Source organism: Cryphonectria parasitica, assembly GCF_011745365.1.
Source record: "Cryphonectria parasitica EP155 unplaced genomic scaffold M406scaffold_5, whole genome shotgun sequence".
Taxonomy (NCBI): Eukaryota; Fungi; Ascomycota; class Sordariomycetes; order Diaporthales; family Cryphonectriaceae; genus Cryphonectria; species Cryphonectria parasitica.
The window spans coordinates 1,518,556-1,542,033 of NW_024468913.1; the positions used below are offsets into that span (position 1 = coordinate 1,518,556).

The 23,478-nt window shown below is 55.0% G+C and overlaps 4 protein-coding genes across 4 annotated transcripts; 1 reads left to right on the forward strand and 3 right to left on the reverse strand.

Moving 5' to 3' along the window:
- Positions 1-1,168: 1,168 nt before the first annotated feature.
- Positions 1,169-1,561, forward strand: M406DRAFT_322626 (uncharacterized protein; the record flags this gene model as incomplete). Its single annotated transcript, XM_040919665.1, has 1 exon — positions 1,169-1,561. A coding segment is annotated over one exon (393 nt), but the record flags the coding sequence as incomplete, so codon positions are not given.
- Positions 1,562-6,554: 4,993 nt separating this feature from the next.
- Positions 6,555-10,133, reverse strand: M406DRAFT_11017 (uncharacterized protein; the record flags this gene model as incomplete). Its single annotated transcript, XM_040915362.1, has 2 exons — positions 6,555-6,893; positions 6,951-10,133. Coding segments are annotated over 2 exons (3,522 nt in total), but the record flags the coding sequence as incomplete, so codon positions are not given.
- A 1,896-nt stretch (positions 10,134-12,029) lies between these two features.
- M406DRAFT_356570 (uncharacterized protein) lies at positions 12,030-12,792 on the reverse strand (the record flags this gene model as incomplete). Its single annotated transcript, XM_040923481.1, has 2 exons — positions 12,596-12,792; positions 12,030-12,504 (listed from the first exon to the last, which is right to left on the reverse strand). Coding segments are annotated over exons 1-2 (594 nt in total), but the record flags the coding sequence as incomplete, so codon positions are not given.
- A 4,801-nt stretch (positions 12,793-17,593) lies between these two features.
- On the reverse strand, positions 17,594-18,618 carry M406DRAFT_291587 (Phox-like protein). The gene is made up of 3 exons (XM_040918975.1): positions 18,382-18,618; positions 18,087-18,265; positions 17,594-18,003 (listed from the first exon to the last, which is right to left on the reverse strand). Exons 1-3 carry the CDS (start codon positions 18,598-18,600, stop codon positions 17,940-17,942), a joined length of 462 nt encoding a protein of 153 aa, XP_040775449.1. The 5' UTR covers positions 18,601-18,618; the 3' UTR covers positions 17,594-17,939.
- Between the last annotated feature and the right edge of the window lie 4,860 nt (positions 18,619-23,478).

Below are 23,478 nucleotides of genomic sequence, written 5' to 3' on the forward strand. Positions count from 1 at the left end.
CACGCAGTGCTCGAGCGAAGCCACCGATGCCGATACCACACTCGTTGAGCCGTCGTATGCCCAGAACCAGCCGTCCAGAATGGGGAACCCGGGCACCAACGCCAGCGCAGTGTCTCCGGCTGCTGATCTGTCCACACCAAGGGCCTCCGAATTCAACAGGAACGTCATGAACCAAGCATCAGCCAGCAGCACATCAGACGAGACGATAAGGACAGGGCAAAATCTGCTCGCCACACCTCCTCCTACTCCCCCACAGTTACCCTTGACAACGTTTCCCTCGACATTTGCGCCGCGAGGAGCAAACACAGGGGACGATGAAACCACCACGCACCCGAGCAGTGTTGTTGGACCAACCACCAGATCGTCCCGGCGGCCATCGCACAGTCGCGCCAACTCATCATTGTCACATCTCCCTCTGCTGCCTACCATCCCTGAAGTAAGGATTACGGCGCCAGAGGCTAGCGACAGCAGCAGCAGGCAGTCTCAGCAGGAGGGACAAGACAACACAACTGAAGAGTATGAAGACCAATCTGCGACACCAAAGGCCAGAACCGGCGCATTTTTTGAAGATGATGGAGAGCACATATTCTTCGCGTCGACACCGTGCACAGTGACCAAGCCTGCGTTCCAGCACGGACGCATCCGCCTCGCCAAGGCCGATCTCGTCAATGCTGGCACAATCAACTCGCTCGAGTCCAAACTAATGACATCGCCTGACGAGACCATGGACTGGATCGCGTTCCAGATGGCAATCCTGGGCGGAGCGGGTGACCTCTTCAGCGACCCAAACGACTTTCTGTCCCGTGACGCGCAGGAGGAGCTGGCCGATGACCTGTGTGACTGGTTCGAGGACCTCGGGTTTTCCAACAGCATGCTGGGCTCCCTGGTAAAGAGGGAACAGCCCCCAGCTCCTCGGACCCTCACCTCTGCCGCGCCCTTGACCCCGCAGACAGACTCGACGGGCACGCCAGAGTCAGTCAACCTGGTCTTCCGGGAACGCCAGGCCAGCATCGACAGCCGGTCCTCCAGCCCGGAGTCCAAGTCCAGCGACGAGATTCCCGACAACGAGGTGCCGGAGACGGTGCAGCAGCAGGTCCACAACCTGCCCATTCCCCTCGTGTCGGAGCATCCGTCCGGGTACTGGAACCAGCAGCTGCCGCAGCAGCAGGGCGCCAATGGCAGCAGCAGACCCTCGCGCAAGACCTCTTCGACGTCGGACCGCGGGCTCAAGCGTTGGACGCTCGAGGGCCATCCCAAGCGCTACCAGGGGCCCGGGATCGATGTGCTCAAGGCCAACACGCTCCCGCTCAAGAAGAGCGGCGGCCAGCACCTCTCGCCCAAGCCGCTCCCGCGCACACCCAAGTCTGGGCGCCTGGGGTCGCTGCGGGAGAGCATGGTCAGCCTCCCGCAGAGCCCGATGCTGGACCTGGTCATGACGACCGCGGTCGACGGCAGCAAGGAGTTTGTGCCGATGGGATATAACCTGGGCCATGATCTGGGCGACTTTCTGAAGTGGGAATCGGAGCATGTCTATGCGTCAGGCTTCTATGGCTCTGATTAGACGTATAAATCATGTCAAAGAGGAGGACAAGAAGGACCAGAAGGACAAGAATAGACAAACAGCAGGGACATGCCCCAAGATGTGGGCAAATTTGAAGCACAGACGAGGATGATGTACAAATGAATTCTTCGGCGGCTCATGATACCAATACTATACTTTCTTTTTACTTACTGTTTCTGTGCCTCAAATACTCGCCCTCTCTTTCTTTCCGTCTCTCTCTTGTTCTAAAGTTTCCCTTACCTCCACGATTATATGAACTTACATGCATGTAATATATTTTAGAGTCTGGCCCATGCAGAGCATGGAGGTTGCTTTGCGTGAGTTTTCTCCGGCAGAGTTTTGATCTGATATGAGCTTCGTGTATGTATGGGCGGAATGGAAAAGGGGGAAAAAGCAGAACGGCTATTGATATGATGAAACTGTGGATTTAAGAGTATGTAGATTGGTATGAAGAAGCGAAAGGGCGAAGGGCGCAACGTTGGATTAGAGAGCATAGTAGCAGTATTCCTACTAGAAAGGGTACATTGGGCTAAACAAACAAATATTAGAAGGAAAAGAAACAGGAAGAGAAAATGAGAGGCAAATGTAGTCTGTCACTCAAAGTTGCCGTGTACCGTTGGGGCCCTGCTCTGCTGTAGTTAGCGCCCCTGCCCACTGACTTCGTGGCTCATGCGTCACTTGGGGCACTGTAAGACCTCCTAACAACGTTGGACACACAATACTAACACTGTAAGGAAGCTTGAGTGTACTAACTGCCAACGCGCGACTTGAACGCGTCGCACACTGCACTTCACTTGTGCACTTGACTACATACACACTTCTACAATGTTGCAGTCAACAGCTTGACTCTGAATCTTTTTCAAACCTACCTACCACCTCTGCGTCCCGCGCTCATCACAGAGCGACTAATAACAAAACATCATCACTAGGCGAACATATTCTTTTTTTCCTCAAAACATTCGCTTTATTCTGCAGCGGTTCGTTCATTCATACATGTACGCACATTCATTCTACAACTCTTCCAACCCTTGAAAAAAGAAAACAGAAGCAGAGGAAAGTGGGGGAAAGAAGGACAACTTGAAGAGGAAGGCCGTCGTCGTGTGGAAGGCCATCTACAACCCAGACGTTCACAGTATTAAAACGCACGCACTTCTGCCTTTTCACCAACAACCCACACCATGCTTCGCCGTCCCCCCACGGTGCTGAGCCTCACCTCGGAGGATGTCAAGGCCTACGAAGACCGTCGCGAGGCCCTGGCCTTCAAAGACCTCACCACCTCCGCTGCCGCTGCCGCTCATCATCATCATCATCAACAACATCAACAACAACAACAACAACAGCATCACCATCGCATCCTAGGCCAGCAGCCGCAGTCCCAGCAGCACCACCAGCACCAGCACTACTTTGCCAACAACGACACAAGCGGGATGGACCTGACCTCGAGCGAAGAGGACGCCATCGGCGGCGAAGAGGACGAAGACGACCCCTACGAGGAGGAGGTCTCGTACTACCCAAGCCGCTTCCGCAGCGCCGCGCTGGCCGGGGTCCATCAGCAGGAGGGCAGCAGCGACATCTACCGTAACGAGGTGGACCGGTCGTCGGACTCGGACTCGGACCCGGAGCGGGCTCTTGCAGAGGCGATGCGGGGTAGTGGTAGGGAGGAGGAAGAAGAAGAAGAAGACGAGGTCATGCGTGAGGCTGGCGAGGGCGAGGGCGAGGGGGAGGGTGAGGATGAGGAAGGGTACGACGAGGGCGTGGACGTCAGAACCGAAAACTACCAGCCAGACCTCCTTCACCAGCAACAGCAGCAGCAGCACCGGCGGCGGCAGCAGCGACCACAGCAGCAACCCCACAGCCCTGAACCACCGCCCGCGCCATCGAGGATCACAAGGGCGACGAGGTCCATGAGCCGCGAGCCCGTATCGTCATCGTCAGCGGCAATCGTGCCTTCGGTTAATCGATTCGGCAGGGCGGCGGCGGCGGCAGCAGCAGCGGCATCTGTAAGGCGAGGAGGCGGCGGCGGCGGGGAGGCCGTTACGCCAACACCCGCGGTGACGCAGGGGCGTGGTGCTGCTGCTGGCTCGCGGGGTGCATTCGTTACGCCCGAGGCGCCTGCGCGGGCGACCAGGAGCCGGGACGAGAGGACTGGGCCCCCGAGGGGTGGACGGCGGTAGGGGGGCCCCCCACGGTGTGGGATGGATGGACGGATGGGGTCTCTTTTAGTGGTGTTGCGGTGTGTCCATTTAATATGGCGGAATGTCTGTTTTCTGGGTTGACTTTTGGGAGCGATGGATGAGTGGTGTTTGTTCTCGTCATTGCCAGCATTGTGTTGCTTCCAGCGTACGACAGCGTCAAACCGTTCTGAGCGGTATGGAGAATCCTGGCTCAAGGCGTATACAAGGCTACTGCTTGCCTTTGCGTTCTGGAGCATAGATGAGGAATGTAGGACTCAAATAATGTATGAGCCTCTGTACACAATTTTGTTCGAATTCTTCCCATCACGGTCTGTACCAAGCTTTACAATTGCAGTTGCCACACATCGAATAATGCATGGGACAGGCAAACAAACACACGCACACACGCACAAGCACGACCAAAGGGTATAGATGATTGAATAAAATACGTACGCCTCGGATGGTCATTCACGAACGGAGGCAGGCCTATAGGCAATCAATTTGGCCCATATGTATCCTACAGAAGCAGTAATCGCCTAGAGAAGAAGGAGGCAAAGGATTAAAAGAAGAAAAGAATTAATCTCATCAAACCCCTGCCTAGCCTAGGCAATATTTCCCTCAACAGTGGCCCCATACGAAGCATCAATCTCATTCAGAGAGTAATTGAGTGCTGAAGAACTTGCTTTCTCTGCCCTAAAACGCCAGACCGGTTTGAACGCCATGCTTCCCAACCATCTCATGCACTTTCCGAATGCCCCCTTTTGTGTGGCTGTATAAACCCTTGGGGGGAGAAAAAAAAAAAAAGGAAATGAAAATATCAGACAAGAGAAAAATGAAGCCTCATTAAAAGAAGAATAAAAACAAGACCGCAGGCCTCGATTCTGGTAGTAGTGTATGGGGCACACTGTTTTCTGTTATGTCTCCCACCACCATTTCGTGTTGCCTCTGATTGAGTGGGTTTATGAGAACGAACGCCTGCCCCTGACACCCGCAAGCAAAGTGCAGATGTATCTCCCCATTCTTCAGGTCGTGAAGTGGATTGAGGTCATCTCATGTGACATGCTTTGCGCGTGAGGTAGTGAGGTAGTGAGTCGCTGTGTAGAGTGACACCTTGTCATGGTGACTGGTAGCGACAGACGGAGTCCGATTCTTTCCCCTTTTCCATGAGCAGCTTCTGTTAGAGACGTGGCCGTGTGATCAAAGCAAGGTTTAGGTCTCCTTTGAACGATTGCTTTCAACATGTCGCTGTTCTAGCTGACACAGCAGGTTCGTTGTACCCAAGCTGCGCATCAATAACCATCAAGGACAACAGGTAGAGCCCCTCGAGATACCATTTCGAAACGGAGCATCGACCAAATGGAGCATAGACCAGCCTCAGCCCTCGGAATGTTTCGGCTGCTCATCGCAATCATCATCATTCTTGCGCATCGGTCGTTCTTGATGTGGGAGTAGGCCAAAGCTGGTCTCGTCACTCATGAAAAAGAAAGAAAAAAAAAAACTCTGCTAATCCCGTCCGTTCTGCAATTGCCCTCTGCGTCACTTCTGCCCAAAGTCGTATGGAAAAGCCACCACACTCTGTGCGGTAGAAGCAGTCATTGTTGGGCTACCCAGCTGGTTCAGTTCCTCGCTCGATGTCCGTACCCCCGCCTCCCGAGTCTCGAGATCCTAAATGAGAGAACCACTGGGGTTGCGCGATATAGGAGGAGGCGCTGGACTGTCTCGTTGAGTCTGCGACAGCGGCTGCGATGAAGACCTCGAGGAAGCCCTGGAAGCTGCTTCCTTCAGCGCCTTAGTATTCGTCTTCAACTTGACCACCTTGCGCTTGGGCTGGCCAGGCTCATTGGATGGGCGAGGCACCACGGGAGAGGCAGAGCCAGAAGGTACCGGATTGGACCGCGGGGTAGGTATCTGTTTGTTTGGAGGAGATCCAGACCCCGACCCCGTAGGCAGGGGCTTGCGAACTTTGCCATTGGACAATGGGGTCCGCTGCTGCTGCTGCGGAGAAGCCGATGGCTGTGATGTCGAGCCCACGCTGAGGGTTGATGTGAATGACACCTTAGAGCCGTCCACATTACCATTGCCGGGCGATGGGCCCCGTGGGAGAGGTGACGTGGCTTGGACACGGGATCGGGCCGCCGGCGTGGCGGTGATAGAATCAGTAGGAGCCGCATTGGCGCTGGAGGATGCGATGCGCGCTATCATTTGCCGTTGTGTGTCTGTGAGCCTGTCCTTGCGGTACTTCAGGGTGACCATCTTCCTGCGGAGGCGTGAAGGGCCGGCAGGTGCATCCGTCTCAGCCAGCTTGCGCTTCTTCGAGGTCTTACTAGGTTTGACGCTGACGCTGGGCCGCACAGGCTCAACTGCAGGTGGCACAGTAACGGGTGGCGTTGCGGTTGTCAGAGTGGTGGCTGGACGACCTTGGACAGCAATACTGGTGTCTCGCTCCGGCTCAGCAGGGCGTGGGGCCGCGACTGCGATGGAAGGTTGGCGAGAAGGAGGAGCTGGCGACGGTGCAGATGCTGGCGTTGCGGTCTTTGTGAAGGTATTGGCACGAGAAATCTTGATCATCTTATTCTTGGGCTTCTCAGGCTTCTCCTTCTCCGGTTGAGGCGTAGGGTGAGCCCTAGGAGCAGGCGTGGCAGCAAGGGCGGGTACAGCAGCGGGAGCAGGCGCAGCAGCAGGCATGAGCACCTCCGCTGGGAACGCCTGCTCATGCTTTCTCTTCTTGAGCTCCGTTTTGTAAGTTTGTTTGAAGTTCAAGACGAGCGACTGCGATAGGTCAGCAAAGGCTCCGGTACAAACCATATTCTGTAAAGAGTGAAACTTACCCGGCCGGGTTTGTGGGAAGCCTTGAGCACCGTCCACCGCGCCGGATACTTCATCGTGACCAGCATCTCGTGCTCCTCCGAGAACAAGGTGGCGCAGAGCTCGAGCAAGTTCCTCTTCTCGGCCACGCCAATGACCGGGGAATCAAGAGCCTTCCAGAGCTCCCTCTGCAGATCCTCATCATCCTCGACCACATCTTTCAGCGCCTTGATCGCAGTCGTGATATCCTTCTGACGCGCAATTTGCTCCTGTCTGCGCTTGATGACGTCGTCGCTCTGCTCCACAATCAGATCGCCATCATCGTCTTCCTCCATCGTGATAAGGCCATCGTTCTCAGCGGCTTCACCCGCCTGGGCAGCAGCTGGCTTTGCGTCAGACTGGCGCTGTACTTCCATCTCTCCAAAGGCAATGGCTGCCAGCCCGCGCGTGAAAAGCTTGAACAGCCGGTCTCTGACGTATGGCGACCTGTTCGTACTGATCTCGGCAATGAGTAGTCTCATCACCGCGGGGCGCAGCAGGTACCCGAGCTCAATCATCGCCTCGAACGCCTTGAGCTGGACAGTATAGTTGTTCTGGGGAAGCGTGTACTGCGCGAAGCATTTGGGGTCGGTGGGGATGACACCGCTCTTCATCAACTTCATCTTGGCATCGAGGGCCGCAACGACCCAAATGTTGTCATGCGTTCCTATCCACTCGTCCATGTTCTCGTACCGCTGGATCTGCTCTACAGCCTGTTCTACAAAAGAGCGCATCTCCGGGTCGAGTGCCGCCTGGTTTGGACTGTTGGTGTTGGCACGGATGAGGCTGGTCGCGAGCGCCTCCAAGAGCTTGGCGACATAGACCTGATCCGAATAGGGGTTCTCCTCATTGTTGTTGAAGACCAGCTGGTCGAGAATCAACCGCCGAGCCTCCTTTGGACAGAACGCCTGCCCTCCGCGGATCTTGGCCAGGGCCATGGGGATGACCTCCTGGACGTAGTATTCCTTCTTGTTGGAGAAGTCGTTCGGGCGTGGCGTCGTGGTGTCTGGGAAGCAGAAGAACTTCTTGAAGACGCGCATGAGATGATGCATGCCCCTGAAATTGTTGGCCGGCTCTGCATGACGGGTCAGTGCGTTTGCCGCCATGGTTCGAATCCCATAGTAGTATCGGTTGTCGTAGAGGGTCCTCAGCAGCATCGTAGTCTGAATATTGCTGGGTGCGTTGCGGGTGAGCGTCAACATGGACTCCACCTGCCCGGCAATATCCCTATCCTGCTGGAGCTGTGCCACAGTCATGTAGACTTTGAAGTTGGTCTGCAGGTCGAAGATCCACTCAAAATCGCAGTCAACCCTGATCCATTCGTACGACTCTTGGTCCATCTGGTTTTGCATGTCGCCGTCCCAGTCCACAAGTTTCCAGGTCGTCATGTCTTCGTCGCTAACGAGAACATCCCCAAACATGCTGAGGTTGTGTCCCTGGTCGTCGTCGTCATCGTGCGTGTCCTCATCCATTCGCTCTGGATCACGGACGGTAGTCTTAGCCTGCTCCTTTGCCCTCTTGTTCTGCCTTGTCCTCTTGATACGCTTGTACTTGGTGTTGTAAGGCATGGACAGCCGGGAACCCTTAGTCGCCGCGGCATCCAGCTTGATCTCGAGACAGTGTTCGTAAGGCGTTCCGTCCGCCTCGTGGACCCGAAAGGTCATGGGTCCCGTGAAAGTCAGAGGAACCTCGCTGGCCTCGACTTTGTGCCGCTCCTCTACAATGTCCCGCCAAAAGTCGTGCTTTTCCAGCTGGCGCGGCTCCTGTGACCATTTGACCTGGTTTTGGATGACAGTGACCTCCACTTCCAGTCTCTTCTTGTTGAAGCGTTGAGTGACATGAAATCTAGGACAGCCAGCGCCAAAGATCCACTGGTCCCAAAAGTCCTCGAGACGTAGCCGTCCCTTTTTCTCGCACTGTCTGCGGAACTGCTCTGAAGACACGACGAAATTGGCCGCGACGTTCTGATTTTCAGCCGTCATCGATTCTCTCAGACGCTGGGACATGACGCGAGTCACGCCGGAACTATTGGATGACTTCATCAGTCGCCGATCTAAGATGAAGACGACCAACGGTGCTTTGAGGGCCATGAAGTCCATTTCGAAATCGCCGAGGTGCAGGTACCGTCCGAGGTCATGCAGGGAAGGGCGGCCGTGATCAACTTCAGTCAACTTCTCAGCCAGCATTCTCATCTCAAATCGGTAGTAGTTATTGCCAGCCAGCTTCCGGAGATACAGGTCTGTCATGTAGTAGGCGAGACCAACGACAATCCAGGTATCGGTGCGCTCATTAGGACTGATGTAGACACCAAAGTACTGACTCGCAAAGGCATGCACAAGCTTCCTCGTGACCTCAATCTCAGTATCGATCACGTCCTCCGGGTACAAGAGCCGGGAGCTGGTCAGAGAAAAGCCCTGCAGGGGAACGGTATCGTCTACCATGTCATCCACGAAACATATCTTGTAGCTGTTCTCATCAAACGGGTACTTGGAGAAGGTGAGGGTGAAGAAATCGGCCGCATTGGCGAGCGGCTGGCAGGTGTTGCACACTTCTTCACGACGATGAGGCAAACAGTATCCATGGATCTTGACGGCATTGCCGGCGAGCTTTGCTTCATCCTCCTCGGAACGATAGGCTGAGAAAAGATCCACATCCTCGAATGGGCCGACCGCGAAGCCGATGTGTTGGGCGCCGACGAACCGGGCCTCAAACTCCATCACCTTCTTCCTGTTGTCGTCCACGTCGTCGTGTTCTCCGACCAGGGTCCCGGAGCACACGGCAGTCATGTCCAAGAGCTTGTCCTCCTCGGTCAGCACATAGGTCCCGCGCTTCTGGGAATTCTTCTTGGCGTTCGAGGCGACCGTAATAGAGCCGTGGGCGTGGGAGGCCAGCGGCTGCTCGAGCACATCGGCCACAGTACGTGGGAATTTGAGGCAAACCCTCCACTGTAATACCCTGGTGCGATCATCCACGCATGGGAAGAGGGAGCTGACATAGCCAGGCTCGAGCGAGTGCCGTGTAAAAGCGTGAGGGTAGCGGTCGTCGCCTTCTTCGACGCCAACGAACTGCAAGCCGTCCCGCAAGGTCGTGATCCGGAAGGGTATGGTGATCTCAAACATATTGAGGTCAAGCGGACCCGACGGACCCGACACACCCGGCGTCTGTGGCTTGAGCCTGATCTTGTCTGGGCGTAGCCAGATGCGCAGAGATCCTACCGCCGGCTGGCAGCCCTTCTGGTCCCTACCGCTCAAGGGCAGCTCAGCACGCATGACAGGCTCGAGAGGCTTCATGCGCGCTGTACGGAGGTGGTGCTGATGCGCGCCCCATGTGTACCCCGTTGGTGTTTCCATCAGCGTGTATGGGTCCTTGTACTCGACCTTGACCTTTTGATTGTTGACAGTGACGGCGTCCTTGTCGATCTCGCACTGCCGCGCGTCGAGGGTGACATATTCGAGGTCGTCGCCCAGCTTGAAGATCTTGATTGTCGTGCTGCCTTTGACCTGCTTCGCGCGAAAGGAGAGGTCGAGCTCGACGCGCTGCTCGAGAATCACGAAAGGTTCGTACTTCACGGGTCCGTCGCCAGAGCGAGCCCTGTTTGCCGTCGCCGCGGCGCCGTTCTCCATGGCGCTGGGCATCTCGAAGAGACTGGATTGCAGAAGGGTTTTGCTCGGAGCACCAGAAAAAGAACTTTGGAGCGTTGACGCGACGCGACACTGCACTGCAGATAGACAAGACAGACAACCTCTCCCCCCAACCCTCAACAACCGCAGGTTGCCTCAGCGCCTGCGACAGGTGCCATACACAGGATCGGGGGTTCGCGCAGTCGCCTGCTCAGTGGTGATACGTCGCGTGGATGGCTTTGGTGAGAATTTGGTGTCGAAGATTCTAGACAGCCACAAGCTAGCGACTAGGCGTGTGGAATGCAAGTCTGGTGTTTTGTCGAAGCAACGGTTTGGATGAATCTACACCGAGTGGGAGAGGGAGGGGAAGGAGTTAAGCCGGGCTCCTAACAGCAGCAGCTCTTTAGCGCACAGGCCACTTGGGCAGAGGTGAAGTACATTTACCTACACCACTTCCACGCAGCTGCCTCTTGCGGACAGCAGGCTAATAAAGTAAGAAGAGTGGCACAGTTTCCTCCCCAGGACATCATCTATGTGGTGAAGCAAGTACACTTTCTCTGTAGAGGTTCAGCAGCTTGATCGTAGTCAAGAAAGGTGAATGGAGTTACGTTGATTGAGTAGTAGAAAGTGCCGGCAGGCAGAGATCAGCCATGGTCGTTTGACAGGAGGTCCGTGTCATCCCTGCGAGATGCCCCCACATTACGTCGGGGCCACGAAGAGGCGAGAATTGGGGCAGCTCTCGCGGTGTGTGGTACACACGGTGGGACGAGCTCAAATACCATCTCGCCCGGTACCAGCTTTCCCTCCTTTCTCCCCTTTACTGATTTTCTCCTTCTTTCTTTTGAATACTACCAAATGCTCTCATCTCGTGTGTTTTCCCCTTTTGCTAATTTTCAGAACAGGTTTGTGGTTACAGAATACCAACAAGCCCACTGCCCTGCAGCACATGGCTCACGATACCTTTCATCATCTGCCTCAAGCAAACACCCGAAATTTACCAAAAAGAACACGTACAAGACCTCATACACAAGGGAGCACGTGGGCGATTGTCATGATTACTGAGTATCATACCTGTTCCTTTGTACACTTATAAAAATTCAGCCTGCCAACACGCTACCATGGATGCTTGAACGACCGCTATGCTTGCCGTCAATCTACCGATAAGGCGCAAATTGATACACTATCTTACTGAGCAAGAGCAGTACGATCCATCATCTGCATCATCTCCGCCAGCTCGGACCAGGATTGGCGTGGGGCCCTTGTGCTTAACTCGATAGATCAAGACGAGCCAGCTCTCATCCACGATTTCTTGAACCTCGGCGAAGTTGGCGTAATCGTCGCTCCCGCGCTCTCATCATCTCCTCGTCCCTGAACTCCTCTGGCAGGTCGAAATCACGCTGCTCAGGCTCTGGTACCGGACAACCCCAGGCCATTACCGTCCGACCGCGCCGCCTTGACTTATTTAGCGCCGCATCCCGTTGGTATGGCTTCTTGAAGAACGACTTGAACTCGGTGGGAGGAGGTGGAGGAGGAACAGGGGCTTTGTCTTCGAGCACCGGACGTCCTCTCGCCAACTTTGCAGCCATTCGTGATCGCGCCATGGCCTCCTCGTACAGCTGCTTAGCCGCGGCGTCGGTGTCGCTCTCGGGCAGATCGCTGCCGTCTGCATCAACATCCTCACCCTCATGCTCGCCGACATCCTCATCCTGCTCCTCTGCCGCCGATTCTTTGTCGATACTGTCCTCGACCTCTTGCGAAGATTCGCGCTCTTGGGAAGCCTCCCTCTCCTTTGCCACGCGCTCCTTCTCGAGCTTCAAGCGCTTTTCCTCGGCTGCCCATTTCCGGAACTTCTCGAGGACCCCCTCGCACTTATTGATGAAGTGCACTCGGGCCGGTTCAAAGTGTTTCTTTTTGCTCTCCGTAATACCGCTTACACCCATGGTCTTGAGCCAATCGGGTCCTTTCAGACCGTCGAGGAGGCGGATGACTTGCTCCTTCTCATGTTGGGAGCGGCCCTTCTCCGCGTTCCTCGTAATCTTCTCATTCCGGGATTCTTTTCGGTGTATTGGCTCGTAATAACGATCTGGAAGTGGATCGTTCAGGATCTTTCCCTTGTGATGTGACTCGAGCCAGCTGAGATCAATAGTGTGTGCGTCATTGAGGTTGGTAAACAGGCTGTCGCTGTAACTGCGCACTGACAATGTGGAGGGTGTCCGGTGGGGCTCTCGGCGCGTCAGGGAGGTGGAGGAGGATGATGGGAAGGATGAGTTGACCACGACGATGGGAGTATCGAGCATCAATACATCTGCAAAACGCAAGACAGGTCAGCTACACCGCCGTAGCTTGAAGCAGGCGTCAATTTGCGCATGGGAGAGTTAAAAAGTCAAGGCACTTACGGTGTTCCTTGGGTATATTTCCAATCACCTCGTCGTATTCAGGAAAGTAGGCCGACAGCTCGCTCTTGTAGCGCACGCCTTCCTGGGAGCGCAGCTTGCGGCCCTGCGCTTTGTTGGCCATGTCGGCCGAGCTCGGCTGCAACCTGTCCAACTCATGCTTGATGCCATTGACGACCTTTGCCTGGTGTTTTGTGAGTGCGGCCGCACTCTGGCCCTTTGCAGCCTTCAGTGCGGGTTGCGCTGGTGCTGTGGGCGCGGGTGCTGGCTGTGTGGGCTCAGGGGCAGCGGGTAGGGGGGCAGTGGCGGTAGCCTGCTGGCGGAGGTCGTGTTTAAGGGGTTTATTATGGGCCGGGGTGACGCTGGCCACCCGTGCGGGATGGTGGTGGTGGTGGTGCTGCTGCTGCCTCGAATCGATGGTCTCTGGGAAAAGACGGGTCTGGTATTGACTCTTTGAGGGTATCTCAATCTCGAATCTTGGTTTCTTTGGGGGCTTGAGGTCGTAGGAGAGGTTGGTTGCGTCGTGGAGGCGCTTGAGGGGCCGGGAGGAGTTGGACTGCTGCTGGAGCTGGTGATGGCGCGTAGCGCGCTGCTTCTGGGTCGTCGGGTGGTGTGGGTGATGAGCAGGATGGGCAACGAGACCCTCGGCTCTACGAGTAGAGCGAGTGCTGGTTGCAGTCATGGCCATCTCTGGAGAGGCGATCTCCTCGCATGGTTTGTCGGGTCGGTCGACGATTGATGGCAAATGCCGTTGCCAATTGACACTTCGATGACTTTTGTTTTGTTGACTGGCTGTCTTGTGAGCTGTGCCCGATTGATTTGCGGAGATTGCGCAGCGTTTGCCCCAAGTTAGTTTGCCGCAGTGTTTGTTTGGGTTCTGCACAGGTGCTGGGGGACAGCGGCTGGGGCCCCTCTACTGTTAGATGCTAGTCAAAAGTACCTGCGGCGCAGGTTTTAGTGCTGCTGCTGGGCAGGCTTGAACACTGCGGAGGCGGGTTGACAAGGCGCTGGCGCTACAGTGCTAAAGTCCCCAGGGTAAACTGCAAGCATTCTCGCCTGAGCTAGTGGGTAAACCGTGCCACGTTGCCCTCTTGTTGTCCTTCTAAGGAGGACATTTCATTTTGTCTTCATTTTTTCTTCTCGTCTCCTCTCTTCTCTGCCCCTGAGAGGATGTTGTTCAATAGTCTGTGCTGCTTCTCCTAAAGGTGGCCAAGGACAGTTGCATTGGCCTGCAGCCTCCCTTCCGAATTTGCCTAGATCGAATTTCTCCAGCAGACCAACCAATTTCGTCAATGCTTAAGCCACTGCTTACAGGATGCAAGAACCTGATCGCAAGCAATTGCCATGACCGTATTGCTTTTGACGTTTTCCAGTCAAGTGAGTTACTCTCCAAAGGTTGATACCGCAGCTATAGATTGCTAGCTAGGTAAGTACTTAAAGTAAGTAGGTACAATGGTTTATGCTTGGGTCCGAACGCAGCAAGAGCAACAACTCGGCAGGGGGAAGCCGCTGCTGGCGCCCCTGCAACCAAAATCCCATGTTACCGTTGCTGGCGACCCCCAGCACACCACACAGAATCAATCCATTTCCAACGCGTTCTCGCCCATTCCACTGCTGAATCTCGGACTACACTCACTCCTTACCTCTTCTGCTGGCAAAACACAATTCCCAGACACCCGCAGCCAAAGTACTGATTAAAAGGAGAGATTACCAAAATGGTCGGCAGGTCGACACCAAATTTATCCCAATCAATCAGCCTAAACAAAGAGAAGCCCTTGGCTCCAGGTATCTTACGAGCACAGATGCCAGACCGTGGCTGGGGAAGGAAACAGAGGGCCAGAGTGCCTGACAGAAGCCACCAGACCCTCGCTTTCAAGCGGGCTGTGCGGCCCTGTCTCTGACCTCTCTGGGAGGCCCTTGACACTTACTGGTTTAGTCTCTATCTTGATCTATAACTCTTGCGGCCTGTCTGCAGGGTGACGTTTTCTCCCGAACAAGAACAGGGCCGACGGCTTGTCAACTTGCCCCCTCTTGCTGAATCCTAGTCTGCCCTCCGCCTTCCTCAGCCACCAGCAGCGAGCGTTGTCTTACGCAAAACATGTCAGCTTGTTCGACCAGGGTCACGCAGCTATAACTCCTCTCCAAGGAGTACTGCAGATATGTAAGACGTGGTGGACTGCCATCTGGAAACGTCTCCCCTCTAAGCTCTCCAATCCAAGCTCTCCAAGGTCATCCTGGCAGCCTTTCGCGTAACTCTCGACGAAGGCAAACGCAATCAAGGTTGTATCTTGAAAGCATCTCTATGTATCTGGATAAGTATTCTCGACAGATATCTCAGGACCTTTTCTGCTTCTTTCTTTTGCCAACCGCCGTTTAGACCCTGATCCTCCTCTTGTCTCCTTCCATCTCGTTCCCGACCATGTTCAACGGTCAATATCTATTTCCGCTGCCATGCAATCTACCTCTCTTATAACCTCAGCACCCCTTGCGCCGTCTAAGGAGGCGGGATCCGAAAGAATTTCTAGGATTGACCGCCATCAGCTCAGTGTCTTCAAAATTGGTCGCTCATCTCTTTGCTCACATCTCGTCACACTTCAAACATCAGCATCTATTCCAGGTTTCCTGCATCCGACATTATAAAATACCTGGTTGGGGAGCGATGTCTGCAAGCATGAATGGGCAGGCCCCTGTGAAGGAAAATGCAGAACCGACGTCATCCGCCCCGCCAGCTACCACCCCTCCAGAGGTGCCATCCATACAAGCCGACCATAATAGCAGCGACACTGATAAACATGCAGCCGTCGCCACGATGGAGGCATCCCGCCACAGACAAACCAAATCCGACATCTCCATAGATACTACAGCATCACGTCGTTCTCGGAAGGAATACATGGACGCCCTAATACCGCCCTCAGGCGAGGAGATGTCGCGCATCTCACAGATACAACTAGAACGAGAGCAAGAGGACAGGCGCAAGTCGCGGGAGAAGGAGAAAGAGCGCCGCAAGTCGATAGAGGCGTCTCAGTCGGCTCTGGATGTTCAGGACAAACCTAAACGTAGCAGCATCTTCGGCCATCACCGCCAGAAGAAGTCGGACGCTGCTCACAACGACCAAATTCAATCCATCAGCACCGTCGCGCCCGCCATAGCCAGTGCAAATGCCGTCGGCACGGCCCCTGCAGAGCCCGATGACCCCGAGAGGTATCACGCCGCGATGCTAATACAGAGGACATATAGAGGGTACAAGACGAGGCGGGAAATGAAGGGGCTCGGGCTGAATGCCGACACGAGGTGGACGCACGCATTGCGCGATATGCGCTTTCGTGAGGTGACGAGGCCGCGAGGGAAGGACGACATACCTGTTCCGGTGGGCACCGAGGCGACCCTAAAAGGCTTGGGCGCAAGCGATGCCGAGGCCGCCAGGAAATCCAGTTCGGCGCGTTACAAGTGGAAGAAGGTGGCGCTCGTTGCAGCGCATGCTGCCGCGGACATGGACGAAGAGCTCACGAGCCCGAGCGGGTCCGATCTTGAGGCCAGCTCCAGTCTCGCGACTCCAGAGAAGAGGAAACTAGCCCATGAGAAGCGAGAGGCCGCAAAGGCCAGGCGGCGGAAAGACGCGCGCGTAATGGGGCTGCAATACTTTCTCGAGATGGTCGACCAGAAGCACAGATACGGCTCCAACCTGCGGACGTACCATGCGGAGTGGAAGAGGGCCGAGACGCAGGAACCTTTCTTCTACTGGCTCGACTATGGCGAGGGGCGCAACCTCGATCTCACTACGTGCCCAAGAGAGCGACTCGACCGCGAACAAGTCCGATACCTTTCCAAGGAGGAGCGGCAGTACTATCGCGTACAAGTCGACTCCCAAGGTAGGCTCTGCTGGGCCAAGAACGGCGCGCGCATAGATACGACCGAGCAATGGAAGGACAGCATTCACGGCATTGTGCCCGTAGACGACCCGACGCCCGCGTTCAAGCCCAAGTCAACCAACCCGAATCAACCCAAGCTCTTCCCTAGCGACTCGTCCGCCGCCGCTGCCGCCTCCTCCTCCTCGTCGTCCCCCGGAAGCAGAAGCACCATCGACGACGCGTCAGAATCCGAGGCCGAGGCCGCGCGCGCAGCGAAATACGCCACGCCTGGCTTCCAGGACGCCAAGGGTGTCAAGAAGGTCACCCACCTCTCCGCCGCCACCGTCTTCAACACCCTCCTGCGCAAGTCGGTCCGCAAGAACACGTGGATCTTCGTAGCCGACACCAGCTTCCGGCTGTACGTGGGCATCAAGGACAGCGGCGCGTTCCAGCACTCGTCCTTCTTGCAGGGCTCGCGCATCTCGGCCGCCGGGCTCATCAAGATCAAAGACGGCCGGCTGGCGAGCCTCAGCCCGCTCTCGGGCCACTACAGGCCGCCGGCGAGCAACTTCCGCGCGTTCGTGCACAGCATGCGAGACGAGGGCGTCGACATGAGCCACGTCTCCATCTCCAAGTCCTACGCGGTCCTGGTCGGGCTCGAGGCGTACATGAAGACGCGCCAGAAGGGCTCGGACCTGGTCAAGAGGGCGGCGCACAAGAAGGACAAGGTGGTCCACCCCGAGGAGGCGCAGAAACGCGAGGAGGAGGAGCGGGACAAGAGCGAGAGCGCCGAGAAGGAGCGCAAGTTCCTCGAGCAGCAGGCCGGCGGGCAGGAGAAGAAGCCAAAGGAGAAGAGGGCATCGTTCAGGCTGTTGCAGAAACTGGGTATGAGCTCAACCTTGCCTAAGGCAGGAAAGGCGGAGGGATAGTAGTAGACTGCAGTCACCCGTGGAGGCTGCAAGCGGCCTGTGTATGTGTGTTTGTTTGGCATTGGCTTTGCTGCCATGGATGTGTATATGCATATACATATATATTCGACGGGATGCAACATAGTTTGTGTCTGATTGGGGGGGGGTTTTGGGGGGGGGGGGAGTTAATATAGATACCCTTTTAGCCCACCTGGCTTTCACAAGGTTGTGTCATCATCTGTACTCGGCCGGACCAAATCGTGTAACATTATAAAGATGGCATTAATGATATCCTTAATCACGCATGGATGACCAGATCGCATGCTTCAATCTCCCAAGGCGTGACCACATGTTACCCGTGTCTCTTCTTTTTCACTCTCCATCTGAGATGCAAAGGGACATGTGACATATGCCCATCATTATCATTAAATCCATATTGACTATACATGAGGGGTGCTGGGAAACCAAAAAATGAAGGGGTTAAAAGGGTATTCAAGAAAGATGTGACACAGGAGGCGCCCCCGGCGCGCCCCTCTCGACCCATAAGAAACCGCTGCTCTTCTCCACGGGTTTTGCAAGGGTTCACACAATTTATGAAAACAAAAATTCCTTGAGGACCGGCGAGCCGGAAAACTCTGGGTTTAATAGAATACAGCTAAAACGATAGAAGGTCTCGGTGTCAGCGAAAACGTGTCGATTCCTCGAGGGGCTGTTTTCCAAAAGAGAGAGACGACGTACTTGAGAAAGTATTGCAGACCGGCCCTCCGCTTCTCCAGGAATCGGGGCCTGAACCTCGAGATAACACTCTTGCGTGGCAGGACGGGGACGGCAGCCTCGAAGGCTGGGAAGGTCTGTATGAGCTGATGGCGGAAATCGTCGAACTCGGAGTAGCGCTTTCGTATGTTCATGTATGGTCCCTGTTCGCCAGCATCAGCAGCCAGAAGCTAGAGGCAGCACCTCACACTAGGGTTTCCGTTCATCTTCCTCTTAAAACCTCCCTAGTCAAAAAGTGGGAAAGGATAGAGAAACTTACGCTTAACGTCTGCACCCGTATATTCCACACCACAAATGCCCCAATGTTCGTCGCACTGCCGTTCACGATGACGTAGTCCGTGACCTCGACACTCTTGGCCCAACACGCCCTGTTGCGGTCCCGCCCGTACGACGTCCGCGTCTCCTCAGAGCTCCGCTGCGGTTGCTGCGCGTCGTCTTCCGCCTCGTTGTCCTGCAGCGTGATTGCGCCGGGACCCATGAGGCTTTCCACAGAAAGGTTACGGCTGTGGCCCAAGTCCTGCTGCCGCGCGCCGTCGGCGTGGCGGTGCGCCCAGTATGGTGGTGTTGTGACAGGGGAGACTACCCTCCCTGCGCTGGTGTTGTGGTGAGTCTGGTGGTCGGGTTCGGGGCGTGGGTCCAAAGGAGAGAGACCATGATCATCTTCGTTGTCCTCGTCGTCGAATAATGGCCGGTTGCCCTGCTGTTGTTGTTGCTGCTCCTTTTGAGCCTGCCCGACGACAGCTCCGTGGCCATCCTTTACCGCGCTCTCATTGGTGGAGGCAGCACCATTTTGCTGCTGCTGGTTGTGGTGCGTGTAGTCCCCGTCCCCGTCCCCGTCGCCGCTGGTGCTCTCCTCCTCGCTGCCGTCATGAGACGGGTCGAATTCGGGGAATTGCTCGGTGGCGATGCTATCGTCGTCTTCCGCTGGGCGGTGTGCCACGTATCTGGCGTGCCCATTGCTCAGGCCACCAGCATTCGAGAAAGGCTGGTGGTAGAGGTGGTGGTGTTGCGGTTGAGTGGCCGTCGCCATGGAGCCATGTGAGGGAGGCCTCAGGGGGGGGGGGGAACCTCGAGAGGCGTCTTGGTCGTCTGGTCTCCCCGAATTGATAACTCGCCAATTGGTTGGACTCGAGGTGATCTCTGGAAGGAAATCGAGGTTCTGCGCTGTGCTTTGTGTGATGGGGGAAAATCGGCGGTGTTTTGTGTTGAGACTCCAATCTGGCCACTTTCGAAAGTTGAACACCAAGAGATTAGGTTCGAGGGGGTTTTGGCGACAGAGGATCGACAAGAAGGCCGACTTGTTTTGTTGAAGAATAAAACTAACCCGTGAAATCGACTCCTGTGGGGCCGAGCGCGGCCGGGGGAAGAGTTCAAGGGCGAACTTCCAGAAGGGGGCTTACGTATGCCAGGGGTGGGCGAACTTTGCTCGGTGTACTCCGGGCATCGCTAAGGTGGAGTAGAGAAAGGTCCCGTTGGAGTTGTTTTCGTTGGGATGGTTTCGAAGGCGATGATCAGGGGGTGGAAAGGGGGCAGGAAACGGCTCTGGTGAGAGTACGAACGGTGGGCTGATGATGAAAGGTAGAACGGAAACCGGATCTGCTTCGAATGATGTGAGGGTGTGGTAACCAAGACCATGGATACGCTAACAAAAGTATGTTCTGTATCTGCCACCGTAGTACTGACGCAGGAGGAGCAGTAACTACCGCCACCACTACTAACGGCTATGACGGAGTGGTCGGCGCTCTATCAAGGGAGGGTTCTCCCTGTCGCTTCAGGGTTAGGGGTCTCACACAAGATATTCCATCACCTGTATAAGTAAGCACCGCCTGAGTAAAAGACAGGCGTGATATCCAGACATCGAAGCCATACCTCTATTTAATTTGTAAATAAGATGGAGTAGCGACTTTTCTAATGTCTGACAATCCTGTGCTCGTCACAGTCGTCCTTCCCAAAGGCCGTGCTTGAGGTTGATGAAACGGCCTCTTCTTTCGACGAGGGTTCTATATGACTTCCCAAAACGGCAAGTAAAATGGGCATTGTGAGAGACTGATTGGTCCTACAGGCTGACAAGGATACATACATTCAAGCTCTTTCCCCATCTATACGACCACTTGTGCACTTCGATAGTGTTCTCCAGTCAGTCGATGGAGACCTGCTCACTTGGGTTCCAGCTAAAACCCCATACCACGATGACGTGTTCCATGACACTATCCACTTTCCAAGGTCCCGTGGCCTACATCGAGGGCTCATTTCGTGGTCTGAGGACTTCGGTGGTAAACAGCGTCGTTTCACTGGAACGGTTGTTATTGGAAATAATCGTTTCTCGACAGCAACTTCACGCAGCGGGATCCGCCGTCCCCCGCCCACTATTGTGAGAATTTTGAGACGGAGCACTGCTCCATCTCCAGATGCCACGATCACTATTTGGTCTCTGCACCATGGTCGGGCCATGTCATTGCTGGAGAGCGACAGGGAGCACATCTGAAGTTGACGAGAGAAGGCGAGCAAAAAAGAAGGAAAAAAACTCTAACAAGCTGGCCATGATGGTGCTCACGCATCGGGTGCTACCTGTATAAGTAAGATTCGGGGACGGGTTTGTAAAATACAGTCTCTGCATCTTCTTTACGCCGAGCCCTACTGCTCGGAGATCCTCGGCACTCAGAGAGGCATTCGTATACGTAAACCTTGCCTTTACGAAGGCACAACTCTATAAGTCCCTCCGATTATAGCCAATGGGGCCCGATTGCTTCGGCTATTGAACTCTGTGATGGACCTACTCAGACTTTCTCGAGATCTTCGTCAGGCAGCGCAGGGCCAGGGCTGCACGTACCCGACATGGTATATCAGTGAGAGCGTTCTCATTGGAGCTAGTACATGTGCCTCCTGGACTTTTTGCTTTTTGCTTTGCTTCCTCTGCTCGTCGATAAGTCATCGAGAGCTGTCATCCAGAGCCTGCGGATGTAGTGATATGTTCCTCACTAACCTTCTCCTTCTTGGATACGATGCCCGAGAGTTTCCTTTATTTTCCCTCCTCTCTCTCTCGTCCTCTTCTTTCCCTTCTCCTTAAAAAGCACCGTCGCGAGAGTACTTTAGTAGTTAATAAGCAGTGTTTGGAATCCATCGAGCTAGAAACTATAATTAAAGACGTACCCGCTCACAAAAGGTGTGCGTTAGACGCCGCTGGCCGCAAGGGCAGTCGTCTGCAGCCGCTTTCGAAGAGCAGCACGCCGTGGTTTAGCGGGTCTGCAGCTCATTTCGAGTGAAATGACCTCAGCGTAAAGATGATCAAAGCCGATACGCTAGCATCTCATCTGGTGTGAATGGTCTTCTGTACCATGGTACCACAGGTACTACAGCGCTAGAAGATTGTGGTGGAGCTTAAGTGCTGTACTATGTGCTTATGGGGTTAAAATGGACCGCCCCAGATGCTGAACAGTTTGGACGGTATGGCAGAGGACAACACGGTGAAATGTGAGACTGTATCCTGGGCGACAACGCAGCAATTGCGGGGTTTTCTTTCATCCTCACCGACCAATCCTGCATACAATTTATGCTCAAGCATGAGACGAGGGATAATTCTAGCCACCTGACCTGGTGAGAGGAAGAGACCAGTCTTCGGCAATGACCCGAATGTGGTGATGGGTGGATGGAAGATGTTGTGTCTGGGGAGATGCGAGAAAGGATTATGAACCCTGTACCATGGCTGCATGGTACGCCCACAGAAGATCGGTTCAGGGATCACCCCCACAGCAAGGTTGGACCAAACAGCCATCCCATTCTTGAGGGCCAATCTCAACGTTTCCCGATTCGCCTCTCTCTTCTTCTTTCAGTCACACATACATCCCACCACGAGAACAGTATACGAGCTCGACTAGACTTTCTTTTCTTCTTCTTATCATCAGAGCTGTGGCGGGTAATGGATCCAGTCTGTGGGATGATTCATTCCTACTCTTGGTTGGGCTTACAGCTGCGGATCTCGAGGCTACCTACTGGGGGTAGTAGTAGCACGCTGGTCCGTCTAGCTGGTCGTCCGCCTGGCTGGCTGGGAAGGTCCTGCGGCTCAAAATGTTAGCTCCTCTCTATTCCCGCCGCTGGCGATTCATTATGCTCCGTGGCTCCTAAAAGGCTGCGAGAATGCAAAGAAAAGCGTGCGGAGGCAGACGCGGGATGGTGTGTTAGTTGCTTGGGCTAATGCACCAAAGCCCGCCAGCCCCGCCTTCTGGCTTTAGGACAGGGTTGTCTCTGACGCCCGTGACTCTGAATACGAAGGAGGCGGCCATGGATCCCCATCACGGATTCACAAAGTCCCTCCTTTTCGCCGTCTGCGAAGTGCCGGGGGAAGGTGGAGGCGTGGCCGAGACCTTGTCTCTTCCGCTACCACGAAAGGGACATCTGACAAACTGTCGCTATCGGCTGATCATGGTGTCCTCGTAAACTACGAGGTCAGAGCAGGAACGAGAGTAAGAAATAGGTGGAGACCAACAAAGACGAGATTTCCACCGGCACGATCACGACAATTCGTCGTGCTCTGTGACCTCTCCTCTCCTCTGGTTCCGTGTCTGCTCGCCGAGCGCCCGCCTGGCCAGGGATGGAAGCTCGAGATAAGCAGCTCAGCAGGGCTCTAGCACCAGGAAAAAGAAAGGGAGGGGGAAAAAATAGAAAGAAATTGCTGGGCTCCTGGGCCACTGTGGCCACAGAAGAGCACAGGACGCAAGGCGCCACCTGCGTGCTACTGTTGTCTGGTCAGTGCTCTGGGAGGAAGATTGCTCACTGATCCATCCGTAATACATGTCATCCTCGCTTGTCTAGATAAGGGATCCTCAATATTTGTCCCATGGGGGCAACTCATCACCGATTGTCCTGCATCATTTGTTCTTCTGGTTTCCTTTCTGTCGGGTGGGACTTGATCGACTGGACCTTCAAACTGAGATGAGCGGACCTCTCTCTCTCTCTCTCTCTCTCTCTCTCTCTCTCTCTCTCTCTCTCTCTCTCTCTCTCTCTCTCTCTCTCTCTCTCTCTTATATCAACTACTTTCTGTAGTCATCTCCACTCTCGACAAGACGGGAGGAGGTCGACGATCGACCGGCAGTCTTCTTCTTCTGCACCTGCTACTATGGCATGTACACACAGGGGCCAAGCTCCTTTTCCCAGGTGCCGAGGGATGGCCCATCCGCACCCATCCTCGACCGCTTGTCTCCAGCCAATTGGTCTATTTGATTGGGTCACCGCCCGCCGGGGTGTTGAGGGGGGTCTAGATAGGATCCCTGCCCGAGCTGCATTTGCTCTGGGAACTCGAGGTTGAGGCTTGAGACTAGCCCGGATTAAGGTTGTACTCAACTCTACTACGGTGCATTTT